Source organism: Cryptotermes secundus, unplaced genomic scaffold, assembly GCF_002891405.2.
Source record: "Cryptotermes secundus unplaced genomic scaffold, Csec_1.0 scaffold160, whole genome shotgun sequence".
Taxonomy (NCBI): Eukaryota; Metazoa; Arthropoda; class Insecta; order Blattodea; family Kalotermitidae; genus Cryptotermes; species Cryptotermes secundus.
The window spans coordinates 586,510-606,886 of NW_019745080.1; the positions used below are offsets into that span (position 1 = coordinate 586,510).

General features: G+C 38.1%; 1 protein-coding gene across 3 annotated transcripts in view; it reads right to left on the minus strand.

The window, feature by feature from the left end:
• Positions 1–20,377, minus strand: part of LOC111874876 (vascular endothelial growth factor receptor 1) — a 90,499-nt gene that overhangs the window by 23,641 nt on the left and 46,481 nt on the right. For all 3 annotated transcript variants that reach the window (XM_023870732.2, XM_023870733.2, XM_023870731.2), the window contains exons 6-16: positions 19,901–20,049; positions 18,840–19,026; positions 16,804–17,112; positions 15,214–15,383; positions 13,317–13,455; positions 12,001–12,171; positions 6,009–6,164; positions 5,402–5,526; positions 4,235–4,394; positions 3,744–3,847; positions 1,320–1,470 (exon numbers count right to left, since the gene is read on the minus strand). In XM_023870732.2, coding sequence (XP_023726500.1) covers positions 1,320–1,470; positions 3,744–3,847; positions 4,235–4,394; positions 5,402–5,526; positions 6,009–6,164; positions 12,001–12,171; positions 13,317–13,455; positions 15,214–15,383; positions 16,804–17,112; positions 18,840–19,026; positions 19,901–20,049 — 1,821 coding nt within the window. The remainder of the gene's footprint in view (positions 1–1,319; positions 1,471–3,743; positions 3,848–4,234; positions 4,395–5,401; positions 5,527–6,008; positions 6,165–12,000; positions 12,172–13,316; positions 13,456–15,213; positions 15,384–16,803; positions 17,113–18,839; positions 19,027–19,900; positions 20,050–20,377) is intronic.

The window sequence follows — 20,377 nt, forward strand, 5'->3', positions numbered from 1 at the left end:
AACTAACAGTTTTAAGGAACCTACTGCCCCCATCTACTAGTCTGAAAACAAGAGGCAGCAGTTCCTACATAACAGTGGACACATCTACCAAAGTACACAACATTCAAGGAGACTGTAACCTAATATTTGCTGCCATAGAACCTCAAATCTCAGATAATTATTTTCATTACATAATAGTTTAAAGAAGAGACTGCCAAGGCAGAATATGTTGTGGTTTCATTTACTAACAAAAAATTACTATGACTTAATTGAATTTAAAATGTGTGACCCTATACAGATCAGATGCCCCAGTATATATAAAATGTTGCAACAATTAAACTTCCAAAAGAGCAATTAGATATTAAGTTTTTAGAAAATTATATTTTACATTAACTAAAATTAAAATACATTTTCAAAGAAATCCAATCCTTTATTACTTTAAGTTTTCATAGCACTAAAGGTTTTGTATCTTACATAAATTTTTAAGTTTTCATGAAGGTCACTCTTCAGACTGTGGCCCTCTGGGTTATGACACCACAGAGTCTCATAAATGGGATACCAAAGTTTTGGAGGAACACGTTCACTCCAACTTCAGGGTTGAATTGTATAGGCTGGGAAATCAAGTGGGTTATATCAGTAACCTCTTTGGGGAGGTAACATTATGCAGGATTCATCTCTCGATTCAATCCAGCTGATTCCTCACCCTACACACTTCTACCTTGAAGATGAAAGCAGCATATTCCTCCGAAACATCCATATCCTCCTGCAAGACAGTAATTCCCATTTAATGCCGTGGATACCTTCTGGTAAATCATGACATTATGTGAAACGACATTAAGCGGATCCATTTTCACCATAAGACACTTAAGAAATATGAGTATGTAGGTTCCTCAGCCTTTCTTCATCCTCATATTGTGCATTATAATGCAGAAAACATGAAAGCAATTGTAAATACTTGTATATTCTTGGCTATAAATACATGCAATTGTAAAATATAATTATATTTATTTTATATTTAGTATGAAACATTGTATTCACCAGTGTATAAAGCTGAAGAGAGTGAATGGTAGATGATGGCACAGCCAATATTAAACACTTGTTTAAGCGATTAACCCTCCTCTTTGAGCATTTTCTTAAATTCTGGGATGAATGATATAATGAGTTAACACAACACTGTACAGGGCCTTGGTATGAAAATTGTATCAGTGTAATAACAGAACAATATTCACTGCAACAACATTAAGGACTTACTGTACTGCACAGCATGCATACTGAGGTGCACACTCAATTATTTTGTTCTTGGTGAATTCTTACCACTGGAATGAAGTACAGGAACTCACCTAACTTCAGCTTATCCCTAGGAAATTCCCACTTCTTGTCATATGGTAGTAATTCAGCTTGATCATCCACAGACAGTTCAGGGTTTATGCTGTCCAAAGCACCCTTTTCAAAATTTGCCAGTCCTGCTATGTTCAACTCCCTGCGTAATTTCTACAGTAAAGGAACATAAAATCACATGAAAACGACCACTGCAGAGAAGTGGTAAGACTATTCCATATTATATAGCAGATCCAATAAAAGAAGGGCATAATCTCTGGAAGTTATAAGATACCAACACACCATTATTGTGGTGGGCTGGCACAAGCCCAAACGCCACTGTAGGTGATGAGAAATACACCATCAAGTTAACACTGATTTAATTTCTAAAAACTTCATCACAGTTAATAACAGAAAATTTTCTAATACTGTGAAGAAAAACAATTATTGGTGTCATGAGTCTTAAAAGTCTGTACAGTCTTTCAATTACTGACAATTAATGGTCACAATATTAAAAATATTGTACACGATAAAACAACAACAGAAATTAATTTTCATTTGATGCAAAAAAAAAGGTTAATAAAAGATACCACCCTTAAATTAATGCCACCTCAGGCAGCTGCTTGGTTCACCTGTTTGTCATGATTGATCGGTTAACAGGCTCATATATTTCTCTCATTTCTGAGACAGGATACAAAGTATCACACTATATAGCCACACTTATGCCAGTCCACTTGTTTCTAATAGGTGTTGAAGGCATTAGCAATTTCTTCTGGGTCCCTCACTTTTTTCTTTTATATGGAGAGGTGGTATCTGTTCCATCAGATGTAATTTACCTGTTTCATGTTTTATTATATTCCAGGTTGTTTTTATCTGATTACCTGATTTTGCAATAAGCTGACAGTAATGTTGCCTTTTAGCCTCTTTTATAACTCTGATCAGGATTTTGTAATACTTAATATAATGTCACGTATTGGGCGTATAACGCGACAAATAAGTTCACGCCGTCTGTGCACTTGTCTGTGAATTATTACTGTCCCTGCTATGCATGTATGTATGTATGTATGTATATATATATATATATTTTGTGACATGGAAGGCGCAACAGAAAGTGGGGGTCACGTGAACTCTGTGGTCTCGTGAGTGACGTCACATACCCCCACTCCTTCCATCAGTATGCAACGCTCAGTGGGCAGAGGAGTGGCTGTGTTCTTACCAAGGGATACCGCGGTTTCTACACAGCAGGAGACAACTCTCGCCAGCGTTGCTAGCAACACCTGTAAACACAGCATCAGGCAACAGCGGTACCTATCACGTAACTGTTTTCTGTGTTGTCCGTGCCGAGGCTAAATAAGGAGCAGCGAACACTATTCAGTAGTGATTAGTGAGTGATCAGTTAGTGAGTAGTGAGTTACTAGAGAGAGAGTAACCAGTCAGTTGCAGTCTAGCAGGAGAAGTAATTGTGATACTACCAATGGCAGTAGTTGTGGAACTGTAAATTGTGTAATTGTAGGAGCAAATGTGCAATAAATTCGCTAGATCCAGAATGGCGTGATGTTATTTGTCGCGATATATACCCAACATGTGACAATATATATTATATACATATATGCAATCCAGTCATTTTTATACTACCTACTATTTATTCTGAAAAGGAAAACTAGCCTCAAATATATTTAGAAAAGTATGTAAAAAGGTGTTAAAACTTATAGTTTATATCCTTATCTTTACAAACAGGTTCCCATGTTTCATTTTCTAAGAGGCACTGAAATTGACCAATAGTTTAATTATTTATTTTCCTGATTTTCTGTTTCAGGGGTATTAAATTTTCCTTTGTAGTAATATTACCTAATATAAGAAATTGAGCGTAACGGCTTGAGAGGCCGCTGACTATAGGAGATGTATGAGAAGAGCCTAACCTAGCACTCTCTATAAAAATATTACCAATGGATGTTCTAAGGGAATTCTGAATTCTTGCTACAAAGTTCACAATGTGTGACAAATTGTATGTCCTTAGTAGGGAATTGGGGCACGCAGTAGTGTAGTTGATTGAAGCACTATGCTAAAAGCTGGAAGGTTGCGGGTTCAAGTCCCGATGAGGTCATTGAATTTTTTTCAATTGACCTAATCCTTCCAGCTGCACTATGGCCCTGGGGTCGACTCAGACTCTAACAGAAATGAGTACCAGGAATTAATTAACTAATTTTCCTGGGGAGTAAAGCGCGGCCGGCACATATGGCTGACAACCTTACCACCACCTTTGATCCGATTGTCTAGATAATGTGGGACCCTCAACGTCTCGCAACCCTATGGCCCTTCACGGCCTGTTACAGGGATAGCTTTTCTTTCTTAGTAGAGAGTTGATTGATGTGTGTAAATATAATATATAACAAGATTTGATTGTCGATAAACAACAAAAGTAAGACTTCCATAAATATGATACATACCCTATCTGCGCGGATCCTGATACAAAGATATATTATCAACACTGCTAAAACTGCAGGAACGAGTACAGCAAAAATTACCAAAGGAGTATTTATTCCTGGTTTATCTGAAACATGCAACATGAACAAGCACAGGTCAAGAAGAAATACACATAAAATATCTATTAATATGCAAATCTGTCAGTATACAAATAGTGTCAGGTCAAAACATAGTGGCTCTAGTATAAAATGTGGTAATCTAGAAAAGTTTTTCGCAGTTCAACTTCATACCATTGACATAAGTGAAGAAGAGCTGAAGAATATATACAAGATCATGATGAAATTAAAGAAATAGTGATATGCTATAAGAAACCAATACGTCAAGTCAGTTACCACTGCTTTGCTTCTTGTTTAGCAATTTTTCATTTTGATAATTCAGAAGACTCAAAAAGAATCCAAAATCATGAATCATCAAAGAGTTACCAATATGGAAAATTAAATTCAATATAACTTACCCTTGAACTGAAGTGTTGTTGTTCTGCTGACCTCTTCAAGGCGATTTGAGACCACACACCTATATGTTCCTTCATCTTCCAGTTTAGCAAACTGAATAAATAGCGTTTGATTTCTATCTTTCAGTTCTATGCGAGGGTCTTCACCAATAGGAATTCCATCCTGAATTTGAAGAAATATTTTATACAGATAACATCTGCACATGAAAATGTGTATGACAGAGTTCTAGGAAGAATTTTTCAGCTGTTTAAAAGCACTTGAATAGTTAACTCCTTTGAAATGCTGGTCTGCTTGCTGCTTACTCCTTGCTGGTTAATTGCTTGGCCTACACTTTGACCCTCAGGATGGAGGCAGTACATGTCTTTGAAACATTGGTGAACGTCCCTTGGACTACACAATGTCACATACTAGAGGACAGTATTCTTCAGTTTTTCTAAAATTAATTTGCACTAGATTATTACAATGTTCCACGAAAAATTGAAAGTGTTGTATGTCTTTAGATTATACACACACTAGACCTATGACAGAAAACTGGTCAATATTCATACTGGGTAGCCATTATAAACAAGAGAAGGCAGGCGTGATCCAGCTTACAGATGAAGAGGTAACTTAATTTATTGGCCTTTGCCCCATTTATTCTGGAAAAAGACCAGTCAGACTGGAACCATCTAAGCAGAAACTGGAGCCTGATCCTGTCAAAGTCGTTACAAGAAATTCAGACAACTATACATTAAACATTTATATACAGACATATTAAGTATTCAACTATTTGTGGCAATTCTGAGCTGAAAGTGAGTGAATGATTACAAAACATATAATCCTCAATTTGTCACAGCTGCGTTCCAAAAAAGAAATAAAAAAGGATGATATCACATAAATCAAACATAATTTTCACTTCTCCTTTATAATTTCTCCCCTGCAAGTTCACGCAATACTCTACTCACTCTTCTCCCAGTCTCTCAGGATTGGTCAGCAAGTGATTCACTCTTAAAGCAAATGGTACTAATTTAAATCAGTCCAAAATTAGCTGACTGCATTCAAACGAAACCACATTTTTTAAAATCATATATAACAAGAGTACCTGCATTCACAAAGCAGCATTAATTAACCAAACAATGGAACAAATGATGAGGCTACAATTAGATAGACAAATTTCACTATTTACAGACCTTGTACCACCTCACTTTTGGGACTGGCAGTCCCTCTGCTATACACACCAGTTCCAGACTGCTTCCACTTTCCATTATCACCTCAGAGGTATTCATATTGGTTATTAGGCTTATAGATATAGGATCTGGAATATAATTACTGTATTAGATCATATTCCCCCATATGTTTAAATGGCATGGAGCTTAACTAAGAAGTTATAAGAGTACAAAGTACCAGTAGTAAGAAATACTCGTAAGTAATCATTGCAGCAATAATTTTCAGACTGGATCCAAAAAATAAATAATTTAAAATCAACTCACTGTGCCACTACCAGTGACTTTTTCCCATCTGTTTTGAATCTTTTGGTACTAGTTTGGACAGACTGGTGTAACTCTTAGGAATTGGTTTATGTGAACCGATGTAACCTGGCTTCAGCACACCTGTCGTCTATTATGCAAAAAAGTCTCTTTTTTATGTGATAAGTATGTTGACAATGATGGCTACCAGAAACAAAGAAAATGGAGCTCTGACAGCATCTATGTGAAATGAAATGACTGACTTCTGCTAATGTTTAACATTTACATGGAAAATTCCTCCAGAAATATGTTCTTAAAATGCTATACTTACCATAAACATGAACATATTCCACACGTGCGTCTGTCATACCATCTTCATTCCTTGATGCATAACATATGTAAGCCGCATCACTCTTTGCGGGGATGTCTTTCCAGGTAATGCTTATCCTGTACGAATACTCCGTATCATTCCTGGACACAAAACAACCTGAAACAGAATAACAAAAGCTATGAATGGTAAGAGCATCTCACGATAGTTATATCCCGTTAATGTATTGACTGAGTAACACCTATCTTGTACAGTCATTGACTCTTCTAACACCTGAGAGGCATCACAGTCTGTGCCCTGGCTACTACCTTAACGTGGTGAGGAAGTATGTGTGGCCTGATCACCCAGAGAACTAAGCAGAAAGGGGCATAAGCTCCTGGTAGGATCATTCTTGCTAGACAGGTTGAAGTGTAGGAGCCAGATGACAGGTAGCCCTTGGTCTTCAGGTTAGAGGTTGGGCGTGAGGGAACAACCTCACCTCAGTAAACATATTGTGACGTTGCGGTTGAAATCCGGAATAATCAAACAAGAATAAATGTGTGTTGCTGGGCAACAGCTTGCTAAATGCACTGTCACTGTGGTTTTCTTTGAACTGCTGGAGGCATATACATGGTAACTACTTCTTAAATAACGAATACACAAAGTGAAACCCTTAGAAACCATTATCATTTGGTTCCCTCAAAGTTATAAAACATAGAGCATTGAAGGCAGAGTAGAATACCCCCTATTATAGCCCTGCAAGTCATAGGAGGTGATGAAAAGGGACACCTAGATTCTGAGGCAGTAAAATATGGTCGTCAGTCCCATGGGACTCAGACCCAAGAATGACTGAGCTGACAAGAGCCAGCAGCAATTGTAAACAACAGGCTCGTCCTCTCGTCAGAAAGAGTGCCCCACATCAACTAACCAGCAACTGTCTGACAGTAGTAAAAATCTGGTTGTAAGCCACATATGGGTGCTTTATTCCAAAACAGACTGGCTGACTGACCATCAGTTGTAACATAAGACTCAAACTCAGAGTCAGATGAGTTAATTTTCATTTCGTGCATCATGTTGTGTTATTATATACAATTTCTTTATTACAGTCTGTCACAATACAACAATATAAAGGTCAAGACTAAAATTAGCTTGCTACATGTTTCGGCTATTAAAGCCATCATCAGGCAAGCAATGACTACCATTGAACTACAATTACGATGGTAAAGCTGGACACTTGATAATACATTATAAAATACACGGTATAAAAGTACAATGAAGTACAAACTTATTAAAATAAAAGTTATGACATAAAATAAGGTTAAAACTCTTATGTGATATTCTATATCATTAAGTCACTTTGTTGCAATTTTGTTATATTCCCGCAGACATAATGGTATATTCAGACTTGTATACATGTAGTAAACTGCTTGGAGGCCTGTGGTATAAATGTAATATAGTTTAGACGTTAATTGTTTAGCCGGACCTCATCTTACAGTGTATTTATCCATTCTGTAGGGAATATAGATTGCAACTGAGTGAGTGAATATCACATAAGAGTTTTAACCTTATTTTAGGTCATAACTTTCGTTTTAATAAGTTTGTACTTCATTGTACTTGTATACCATGTATTTTATAGTGTATTATCAAGTGTCCAGCTTTATTATCGTAATTGCAGTTCAGTGGTGAGTGAATATGGTAGTCATGTGTTTGCCTGATGATGACTTTAACAGCCGAAACATGTAGCGAAGCTAATTTTAGCCTTGACCTTTATATTGTTGTGTTGTGACGGACTGTAATAAAGAAACTGTCAGACAAGTTAGTGATGTGTGAGACAGTCGGTCACAGCTGAGAAGCCGTGAGTTGAGGACACAAAACTGCCATGGAAAGGAGTTATGGGGATTCAGTTGTGACGTCTTAACCAGATTCATTCAGTCGTAAAACCTGGAACAAGGCACTTCAATAGTTAAAGTGGTGAAGACGTTTCTTCATGTGTTATAGGTACAGTAATCTTGATTGTGCTATAATTGTTTATAGTTACGATTTGTGAGTATGAGTTGATTCACCAATTCAAGCCCCATCTACAAGTCACTAATATGTGACAATATGTTAAAAAATCTAATGATGGTTTCCAAATGGATAATTCAGAAAGGCGATTAGGGAAAATTTACAACAACAATGAGTTACATCTTGCTACTTGGAATATGATCAATTTATTCAGGGCAGAACCAAATGCAGCAAGACCCAGAGTGAGATAGCTGGAAGACGTAAAGAGTGATTTATGTAGCTGAAGGTGAAGAGATGGAGGTAAAGNGAGTTACATCTTGCTACTTGGAATATGATCTATTTATTCAGGGCAGAACCATTAAATACAGCAAGACCCAGAGTGAGATAGCTGGAAGATGTAAAGAGTGATTTATGTAGCTGAAGGTGAAGAGATGGAGGTAAAGCAAATAGTAAAGAACAATGTCATCTGTTGTAAAGAAGGTCAAGGTTCTTATGGGACCATAGACTTAAGGAGTAAGTAATCCATCACAGTAACAAAAACAACATTGTTTCATGCTTCAATTAAGATGATGATAATGAAAGTACCTGTAGAATTTAATCCATGACATTCTGGAACACAGGTCCACAATAAGTTTCAATATTTATATTGCAGTAAACCCTTCCTAATCTGGTTACAGTTAAACTGGATCAAAATATGAAAAATTAAAAATTCTGTTCACAGTTAAGTACAAACACATGGGACTTAGAAGCATAATATCTTTCAGACTGTGTTGATGGCAGCTGGAGAGACTGAAGCCATGCAAGAAAATAAACCAAGATTGAGTTGAGGTGGATGAAGGAGACCCCAGATTTCAGCTTCTGACAGAGGAAGAAATTTATGCAGTGACATTTTTTTATTTACTTTCATCAGCACTACTGTAACCGATTACTCCTTTGCAGTAATATACTTCTTCCAATTTATATATACATTTATATTTTTGTGTAACAACTGTAATTTACAAAACTCAAAATATGAATTTGAGGGAATTGCATAAATCATCACGCATTATATTACACCACAAGGCATACAGTAAGTAGCAGTTTATGCAAGGTGGCGTGATTTCATATGTAAATTTATAGTCCAGGGGCTCGCCTTTGTTTTTGTAATGTGTGATGCAAGCCCCAAGCACATAGAGCCAGGGACTTCACAGAGGTACTTCACAATGTATGACCAATGAAAAACGCCCATTACTATATGATGTCATGCCTAGTGACAGTAGAGTGATAATGCAATTCTTTCTTCCAAGACAGACAACGCTTAGCACTCAAACAGTAAAAACGCCATGGTGGCCGACATCCCGCATCCTACATTGGCGTGGACTTCCTGTCGCATTTCGGTCTCCTGGTGGACTGTTGGAATAACCGCATTCTGGACGGGGTCACGACGCTGTCAGTCCCGGCCTCAGCAGCCAACGCACTGATCCCCAGTGTAAAGACAATCAGCAGCAACACACCAATCGACAGCCTCCTCACAGATTTCCCGGACCTGACCCACCCAGCTGGAGTCCAGCGCGAGATACGACACAACACCGTCCACCACATCAGGACTGTACCTGCCCACCAGTAACCTGCCGACCATGGCGACTGGCACCGGACCGACTCGCTATCGCAAAAGCCAAGTTCAACACCATGTTGCGGGATGGTACAGCTCGTCGATCAGAGAGTTCATAGTCCTCGGCACTACACATTGGTGACCCCGACTGAACATGGAAACTGCAGACAGTTCATCAGCACAAGTGCCCAGAATGGCTGTGCGGCTCCCGCCGTTCTGGCCCAAGAGACCAGCCATGTGGTTCGCCCAGGCTGAGGCACAATTCACCTTGGCCAGCATTAACAGCGAGCGGATCAAGTTCTGCCATGTCATCTCACAGTTGGACCAACGTTACACATTGGAAGTAGAGGACATCATCACCTCTCCGCCCGAACGAGGCCCCTACACCCTACTGAGGACCGAGCTTGTGAGGCAGCTATCCCCATCACCAGAGCAGTGCATCCGGCAACTCCTCACGGTCGAGGAAATTGGCGACCGTAAGACGTCCCAGTTCCTGAGGTACCTCAAAAGTCTCGCACCAGAGGTGTCTGATAATGTCATCCAAAGCGTCTGGACCAGCCAGCTACCCCAACGTGATTGGAAGCGCGCGTGGTGAAGATCATCAACGACTCCCACAATGCGTAGTCACATCATTCCTCAAAGTGGGAACAAAGGACTTTATACACGTATAGTCCCAAGTTTAAATATAACGACAACGTAATTAACCAGTTAAGTAAAGTGTATGTGCGTTGTGAAGTTGTCCCGAGTTTTGTTTGACCGCCTTCATTGAAGCCAAGCCCCATTTAATGGTCACGTTCCCTGACTGGGGTGGCGCCCAAGGTAACTACAAAGGTGAGGCTACATCGTCAACGACTACCCTTCAGAATTGCTAAAAGATGATTCAATATAAGCAGCTGCGGCCGACTTGACCTTCACCAGTGAGCAGCTGCAACCAACTTTACCCTGTCCATGACAAAAGAGAGTCTACAGAAGCTTACCAGCCACACTACCTATATCATTAAATTTTGCAATTATTTGTTTTTCTAAGTTTTTGGGGGGTCTTTTATGTCTATCTTTTGCTTCATTAATTCACATTATCAGTTAATCCAGATGACCCCCCGGTGATCCAGATTAGCAAGAGTTTACTGTACTTCAATCAAAGAGAACAATTCACACTGAACTGTAGACCTGTACTACAAATATCAGTGGGGACGACTGAGTAATCATTATGCCTTAGAGAAGGCACTAACAATCTGTGATATATTTGCTCTATGCAGGAACTGTTGAGCCACAGAGGCCTTGGAGCACGCATGCAACATGAGAGTTGTGGGTTGTATCGGCGCGTTGCTAGGCGACAACACTGTGAACGCTTGGTTTGCGCAACACGAAGTGCAAGTGACGTCACATACGCCATTCATCCCGTAACTACGCAACACTCAGTAAACAACCCTCCCCGCTAGACTGGGACATCAAGCAACAGGGAAGTCCATGCAGCGACTATTACTAGGCCCTCAGTAAACACGGCGATTATGCAACAGTGAAGTTGAAATATAGCAGCAGTCGCAGGAAGAACCGAACACGTGGTAATCAGTGATGGTGTACAATAACTGAGAAGTCAGCCAGTGAAGACCTATTGTGTGACTTCAAGACTCTGTGTGTGCTGTAGTACAGTTATATTGGGAGTGTGTAATTCAGAGAGACTTGTATAGCTCCCGCGTTATAAATACATGAAGACTACTGAAGATAGAGTGAATAGATTAGTGTGTATGGTTTGTAAATTGTCTAAACCCATAACAGTGTTATAACAAATTGTAGTTACGACTTGTAGGTTGTTAAATAAACCAATTAACAATCTGAACGTCATCTTCAGTGGCCAAACACATTACAAATCTTTGAAATGTGTGGCTCTGACTTTTAGGACTAGATCTCATCAAATGCTGAGTGTTTTCCTATGTTTTGATAAACAACCTCCCAACCTAATCATAGGGACACTGAAATATTCTTCCCAACTTTGTCTCAGAACCACCTGACTGCCAGAAAATGTTTCATCACCTCTCTTTACTAACCACATAAATACTCCATACTGCTTAGCATCCCATTTCTCTGGTCATTCAATCACAACTTCACCTCCAACAAACTGCCTAATGCAAGAGGAACATAACTGACAAAATCCCTCCCAAAGTCATTAACCCTGACAATGGCAACTGAGAATAGTGCTGAAAAGTTGGAAAATCCTTAACATTTCTTGTGGCCCTGTCTTAAAAAGAGAAACCACACACTAAGGTCTAGCCCCCACCCAAAAAAACACCTAAGGACTAGAACCTATAAAAGAGTGGCAACAGACATCCTCCTGGTGCATGCCCACAAGCAGGATCCACATTAGTGTGGAACTTCCAAGAAAGCTCGAGACCATTTTCATTTACAAATGTCATAAGAAATTACCTGAGTTGTTCTGAACTTGCCGGTCACTGTCATAACCTTCTCTCTTTTCAAACCATAAAATTGGCTCAGTATAATTATACTTTGTTGCTCCACAGTGAAGGGTGAAATTGTCCCCAACCACCACTTTTTCTGGCTTACCCCAGATACTGAAATCTTTATCTTCAGGGATATCTGCAAATAAAAATTAAAAAAAAAATAGCACCATCATTAGAAAGTTGCAACAAAGAGATGTATTCCCAAGATCATGGAATCAGAAACTAGGCTCCCAGAATATATCTACATGAAATGCTATGTGGCCACTGTACATTTCATCCAACAAGTTTCATCTGTATAATCTAAGCAAGAATTTTCAGATTTGAGAGTATATGCTGGGATGACTTGCACTGCAACTCCTGAGTGGTGGGAATGAAAAATGTCCACTCCAGTTTGTTAAAATGTTACTAGTCTTACATAAGGATCATTCAAGACAAGTTCTTTAATTTTCAATAATCTTTAAGTCACATTCATAAAGCTGGAATGTTGCCAAAGATGACTGACACAGATGTCACTTCCTGCTTATGTACCAAATTACTACATCTTAAGCATATGAAGCTTGAAAATAAATATCTGCAGATTAACATATTGTGACATGTCTAACCATTGCTGGGCAACGGGAGGTGGAACGAGTTACCACAAAAACAGACCCTTGATAAATGGTCGGTCGCCAAGTTACTCAACAGTGGAAATGAGGTTATGCAACAGTAAGGAAAGAGGTGTTTGTCCATGCCGAGCCAAAGTGCATTGGTTGCTATGCAGCATTGTGCAGCAACACCTTTGTAAACATGGCGTCATGCAACAGGGGAGCCCGTGTAGCAACTGTTGCTAGGCAATCAGTAAAATGACATCACGCAACAGTGAAAGCTATCACGTAACGGTTTTCTGTGTTGTCAGTGCAGAAGGTAAATAACAGGAGTATTTGTCAGTGAGAGAGCGTAAGCAGTCAGTTGCAGTCTAGCATTCACCAGAGTCAGTTGAAGTCCATTGTTATTGAGTTGTATCAAGTGGATGGAAATGACTACAGAAGTATTTGTGATACTGCAGATAGCAGCAGTGGTGTAATTGTGAACTGTATGAATGTAAGAGTGAATGTGCAATAAATTCGCTAGATCCAAGAAGGCGTGAAGTTATTTGTCACGTTACATACCCAACACGTGACAATATGTTTATTTACCAAACTTCAAATCTTAAAAATAATACTAAAATGTTATTTTTATTTTTGTGTGTGTATATTTTATTGTATTCATATTATTCTGATTTGTATTAGAAATGCAGCTTACCTGTGATAAATAAACTGACAGTTTCACTGCTGCTACCTTCTGAGTTATTTGCAAAGCATTTAATAAGACCCGGTGTTTTCACTGTCCATTCCAATGTGTCACTGTATGTGTTGTCACTTACCTCAGGGCTGTAAGTGACCTGAAATGCATAAACAGTGCAATAAATAACTTTATTTAACACTTTGCGGACCACGCTCCCTTTAAACGGTTCTTTGCTTTTAAACATGGCAGACCATTGGCGTGTTAACAGGCTTTTAGAACACAATAAGTTGCAACACACTATACATCACTCTGGCGCCACCTACATTGCACGCAACCGCCTGCAGATGCGTGATAAGACTCTGGAATGTTTAGTTAGCAGTCAGTAACTTGACCTCGCTGTTACTTAACCGACTATAAAGGAAAATGCTTTGCCTTCTTCAAGCTGTGTGTATCAGCCAGTAGCTAGTGGGGAGAATGGATCAAGGACAAATTCTCCTCCGATGACCTAGCTGACCTGCCTTGTGAGACGCGTAGTAATGGATTGTCATTCAGACAGCGACAGTGACGGGGAACAACAAAGAACTGTGGCCACAAACAGTAAAAGTGACAGTAGCTCAGACAATAATGCAGGTAATAACATTGCGGGGACAGCAAAAAATCCAAAAAAAAATCTAAACCCTGATTCAAAATTGAAATAGCATTTCTGATGAATGTGACAAAGGCCTGGGCTACAGTCTAGATGGTGGTAGCAGAACCAGGGTCACACAAAAACTTAGTATGATTGGGCCCATCTACTCCCAACCTACGAAGGCCTCACGTGGACACCCCAGGGCGACTCTTGAGTGATATGCGGAAAAGTACCCACGTGAAAATTGTGAAGCGTGAACATTCCAAGGGGAAGAATACTTCTAGGCAATGCTGTGTTTGCACAGTTCACAAAAAAAGGAGTATGTCTACATATGCAAGTTTTGTGTAATGCCACTTCACAGAGGGGAAAGATTCCAGAAATATCACACCCTCAAGCACTTCTAGGAGCATTGGTAAGTGTTCTCCAAAAATTTTAGTTCAAAAAATTAATTAGGAGATTTTATATTAATTTTTAAAGTGAACAGTGCACGAGTTAGTGTAATATGAGTAAAAATGCCGGTCCCCAGGCTGATTTAAATATTCAAATCACCGGTCCGCGAAGTGTTAAGACAAGGTGAAGTGTTACATACCACAATAATTCTTTTATTTTATATTTACTGTCAAAAAGTGTACTATATCTAAAATATTTCATATTATACTTGAAAAGAATTATAAGAACACTAAGAAAAATTATAAAAATGGGAGAAAGAATGAAAGGCATCATATTGGCTCAAAATTCAATATATAAAACAGTGACATGATAGTGTAATAGTTTAATAAAAGCTCTCATTAGGGGTATGGGGTAGTGTAGTTGGTTGATGCACTATGCTACAAGCTGGAAGGTCGTGTGTTCAAGTCCTGATGAGGTCACTGGATTTTTTCAATTGACCTAATCCTTCCAGCTGGACTATGGCCATGGGGTCGACAGATCCTATAAGAGAAATGAGTACCAGGAATCTTCTTGTGGGGTAAGGGGTGGCCAGCATGTAAGGCTGACAACCTTACCGCCATCTGTGAGCCAACTGTCTAGAGAAAATGTGGGAGCCTCGACATCTCATAATACTATGGGCCTTCACGGTCTGTTAGAGGAATAGCTTTACTTCTTTTTTTTTTAAGAATTCTCATTACCAAAGTTCACAGGAATATGTTCAGCCAGTAGGGAGTACTTCCATATGTAAAGAAAGACAGGGAAATTGGTATGTTTATATTTGAAGAACTTTAAATTTAACAATACACAAATTAAGTTTTTAACTGTCCAAAATTCACAAGTCTGTAATAAATATTTTACCTGAATTTCTTTGAAATTCCTTTCTTCACACTCATGCATTAAGTCACAATCATTGAAGAACCATGTAACTTGCGGCTGTGGAAAACCAACAATTTTGCACTGTAATGAGTAGGTCATATTCAATTGGTACAGAGATGAGGGAGTGCTTTCCAATGACACAGCTGGCTTATCTGAAACAGAAGTAATCTGATGAGAGACATGAAGACTTCAAGGCGGTACAGTGAACTCCCAGTAATTCTCATGCAACTGACAACAATTTCACAGAAAAACTGACATTTTTTATAATGTTAAACGAAAAACAAGTTCGTGATGCACTTTGTTCACTTGCCATGTGCTACTACTCCCAGCCACCACTAGCAGTGCTGAACATCATCCTCCCTCACATGAGTACTAGTAAAGGCTAAGTGAATATGTGACTGTGTTTAAATATATCTTAAATTTTTCATCCATCGTTCCACTACATCAAACGGGAAGATTCCCTCACAAGAACTAAAGCAAAAACATGTTGTTTTGACTATGTATTCGATTTGTAACAGTGTTCTCATGCAACCAGCAGATTCATGTAACTAGCAGATTCATGCAACCAGCAGATTCATGTAACTAGCAAATCCAATTTCCCATATATGCCAGAAAACCAGGAGCTTACTTTATATTCAGTTTGAAGAAGATCATCAAAGTAACATTATATCAAGGCCATTAATCCAATTAGCAAGTTCCTGTAACCATATTTTTTAATATATTTTGAAACGTAGGTATTTTAGTGAGGTATTTTCCAGGTATTAATTAAACTATTCTCTGCTGATATCTAATGAAAGCCAACTAAAAACTGTGGCCATATACTACAGGAACAGGTGCCAAACCCTAAACATATTATACTTCTTAACTACAAGCATTTAACGGGAGGATGATTATATTATACTATGCAACCTAATACAAAAAGAAAAGAGGTTTAATTAATATGATTGTCTTTTACATTTTGTGGGCCAGAACAGCTCTGTCAGTAAAGTGCAGAGACAATGAACATTGCCATTGGCTGACATCTCAATAATGATGGCCAGTCTCCAGTCTGAAGTTCAAACCTGGGACCTCCTGAATATGAAGTAATATTCATTCTACATACAGTGGTTTGTGAATATACTTCTCAACCCGTATCTGGATCTGCTTGAATTTGAAGTTAATGAACATGAACATAAACATGCTAACTACTTAGCTCTTGACACTTGTTTGCTACGATTAAACTGAAACAAAATTAAAGTTAAAGTTAAGTTGTCCTTGTGCCTAATTAAGTACCATACATGAAGTTAATGGGGAGCAGGGGGGTTAGTTTTGGCACTACATGGACATAAGTGGTCAGCTTCATGACTCTGTCATTTATCCCCAGAAAAAGACAGCCTGGTATCCATTAAAAAGGAGGTTGGGTGGGCTCCGAAGCTGGTCTGGATGCTGTAGAGAAGAGAAGTAGTGTCCCTGATGGAAATCAAACCCTAATTCCTTGCTCATCCAGCCCATAGCCTAGTCACTGTATTGACTGAGCTATTATGATCTAAAATACACATGCTAATTATATACATACCACAATTTTATACGCACCTGTAACCACAAGTGTAAGATTCAGTATCTTCTCTACTTTGTCTGTATAGGCACGGAATTCATAAGTTCCAGCATCATGAATTGTTATCTTGTTTATTATTAACATGATCTGTGTCTTCCATTTACGTTCTTCAATTTTATATTTCAAGCTATTTTGAGGCTTAATCTCTTCATGTGATTTGTCAAACCATATGTAACTAGGTATCGGTGAAGCATCCACATTTATGACCCACTGAACATGATCTACACCAGCTTTAACTTGAACAGTCAGTGCATCAACTGTCAAATTAATATAACTCTGACCAACCTCTGAAAGATGACAAATATTTTGTACTCAAACTGCATACATAAATGGAAAAAGATGATGGTAACTGTTTCAATGCTAGCAAGGAATATTACATCACCCAATGGTCACATAACTATTATGTCAGCCACTATCCATTATCCACATACAAATATCAGAACCTGGATTTGTTACCATCAGATCAGGGGGGATAACCCTACTCAGTTGGGCCCATTGCAAAGAGCTAATCTCAATCACTGAGCCAATCAATGCCTCCTTACACCTAACAACAGTAACTAATAGTTTAAAAAAAACGTGTATATCAAACACACCTCAACCTCAGATAATGTATAGTGCATGATTTATTTAATCCGTCTTGCAGTGCATACACTCATTTTTCTCCTTCTCTCCCTCGCACTACATGTTTCGGCATAATAATGCCATCTTCAGGTGCTTACTTATCCACGTCAAACCAGTTCATTGCATGCCATGTTCACACATTAAAATAACTAAAATATGTATCTATCATATACATTGTCAAACGTTAAAAATATTAAAATTGTTAAGGATACCACATCGCTACGTCGCCCCTCACTACTTCAGTTATGCCCATTCTCCTTTGTTGGAGCACTCCTTCACACACACATACCCAGGAAGCCCAACAGTATAACACACGCAGTCGCAGGAGCACGACACAACAAAACCACAACACACAAGATAGTGAAGGAGTGCTCCAACAAAGGAGAATGGGCATAACTGAAGTAGTGAGGGGCGACGTAGCGATGTGGTATCCTTAACAATTTTAATATTTTTAACGTTTGACAATGTATATGATAGATACATATTTTAGTTATTTTAATGTGTGAACATGGCATGCAATGAACTGGTTTGACGTGGATAAGTAAGCACCTGAAGATGGCATTATTATGCCGAAACATGTAGTGCGAGGGAGAGAAGGAGAAAAATGAGTGTATGCACTGCAAGACGGATTAAATAAATCATGGACTTAAATCAGTGCAACAGGACGCTAAAATATAACATTAATGTATAGTGACCAATATATTAGTGTTATAAATCAGAGCAGTGTTTCTCAAAATATGGTGCTGATATCCCCATGGGTGTCAAAAGAACTTGCCAGGGACACCGTAAGCCCATATTTTCAGCATTCCAAGGAATAATTATTATCTGTGTGTGTAATTTTTCTTTTGAATTGACTCAGAATAAGCTTATACATATGATATATAAAAAGGTGTTCATTGTTCATTTTATAAGTGAATTAAAAATTAAGTACTGCATTTTCTAAGAATTTTTCTTTTCATGGAGCCCAGAAATATGCCTAACTGTTTGAGGGACTACTAATAAAAAAGTTATAGAACTGCTGCTTTAGACCATCATTCACATAGCTGTCATAATTTTGAACATCAATATAACATTCTGTACCTGAACTGCACACATTGTCAAAAAGAAAATACTGCTGTCAGAGCACTCTACATTTTCCTCCACAAAGTATTTTGCTCATATATGTGAGGATGGGTATATCAGTAATACATAAAGAAAAACTTTTTCTAATACAGAAGCAACACAGGAATATGACAGTAATATTAAATGAAACTGAAGTAAAATGGACATTATTTGGATATCAATTTTAAAATGTAACTTTCTGCACTTCTCAAAGAGGTAATTTATATTTAACCACATATAAAAAAAAAGTTAAGACAAGGAACATCATGTAACACAGAAAATAATTACTTACCATGAACTTTTATAAGTTTTGTTTCCTTATTAGTGACCTTATTGTGGTCAGTCACCTGACATGTGTAATTTCCTTTATCTTCAAGAGTGACATTCTCAATTGTAAGAGAACGCACTGAACAGTGATATGTTATATCTTGCCCACAGTTATGGTAAGGAATGGATTCGCTGAATATTGCACGACCACTCTAAAATGAACAAAACCAAGATCAAGTCATATGAAAATTATCAAATTTATCAATATGCAAAAAGACTAATACTTGCCATTATATTCTTATGTATTTTAGCAAGTAATTACAAACAGAAACAGATGATGTTAGGAATAAAAGACAATGGGAGATAAGATGATTTGGTATTACAGCGTTCATGTTTGCCAAAGGAATTTCATAGCACATCCCCTGATTGCAGCACTGGTTAGTGCATGATGTTGGTGTTATACCACACTGCAGCGGTTCCAGCAGCAGCACGGGGAATTCTCTGCAGAAGGAATCCTTAGGCTGGAGTGACAATGGACACCAGCTTCTAAGGTCCATGGAGACTTTCTAATGACCATCCTTCCTCACTCATAACAATAACCAAAGGGGTTTCATTTTAAGTCCTCATGCAGCGTGACAATGTAACAAATTCCCCTTAAAATTTCTCAGAGCTTAATGCTTGTACTATAACAAAGTTGATTATGACTGTGAAAAGTGATTTCAAACTCTGAAGGAAGAGTCTGGGAGTAAGAGGTCAGGGAGTTATGCTGACCTCTTGCATCCTGTTCTGAAAAGAAGAATGTGTTCTCCATGCACATTCATGGGGTTGTGCTTAATGAAGCATAGGGACAACTTCCGCTTGTTCATAAGGATCTCTGTCTTGAAGATACACACATATATAAAGAGTATATGTGTGTGAAATAATTAGTTTACCAGACTATTAGCACAGATCAAGCAAATGATAGTTAATGTCTCTATTACATGCCAATGTTTGCATAAGCAATCTTAGGTCTAGGAATGAGTTTCCATATTTGTCAGATGAGGTGAGAGAAAAAGTATCATAAGAAATAATTATTTATTAACCAACCTTTACAGTTTCAGGTAGATGCCACTGAATGGTGAATTTAATACCTCGGGTTGCTCGAGCTATGCATTCAAGGTAAAGTCTCTCACCAACGACAACAGGGTTCAAGTAAGTATCATTAATTGTAGGCTTTGGTATAAAACTAGAACCCTCTGGAACATGAAATAAATTCAATTGTGAGCTTTATTTCCACTTTTTACCATAAACTCTGGTTACTTCAAAAAAAAAAAAGAACAATTAAATTAGTTATGAACAGAAAAATAAAAATTAAAATGGTTGTGTATGCACTTTATATTTTGAAGTTATGAGTTAAAAGAAAAACAAACATGAACACAAAACAAATGCAAATAAAGTTAAAGGCAAACAATATGTGAGAAAAACTCAATTTGTAGCTCCCATGCAATGGTTGATTATCTATATTTAATATATACATGTTATATCAAGAATTCACATTTCACTTTAACACCATAAGCATAACTA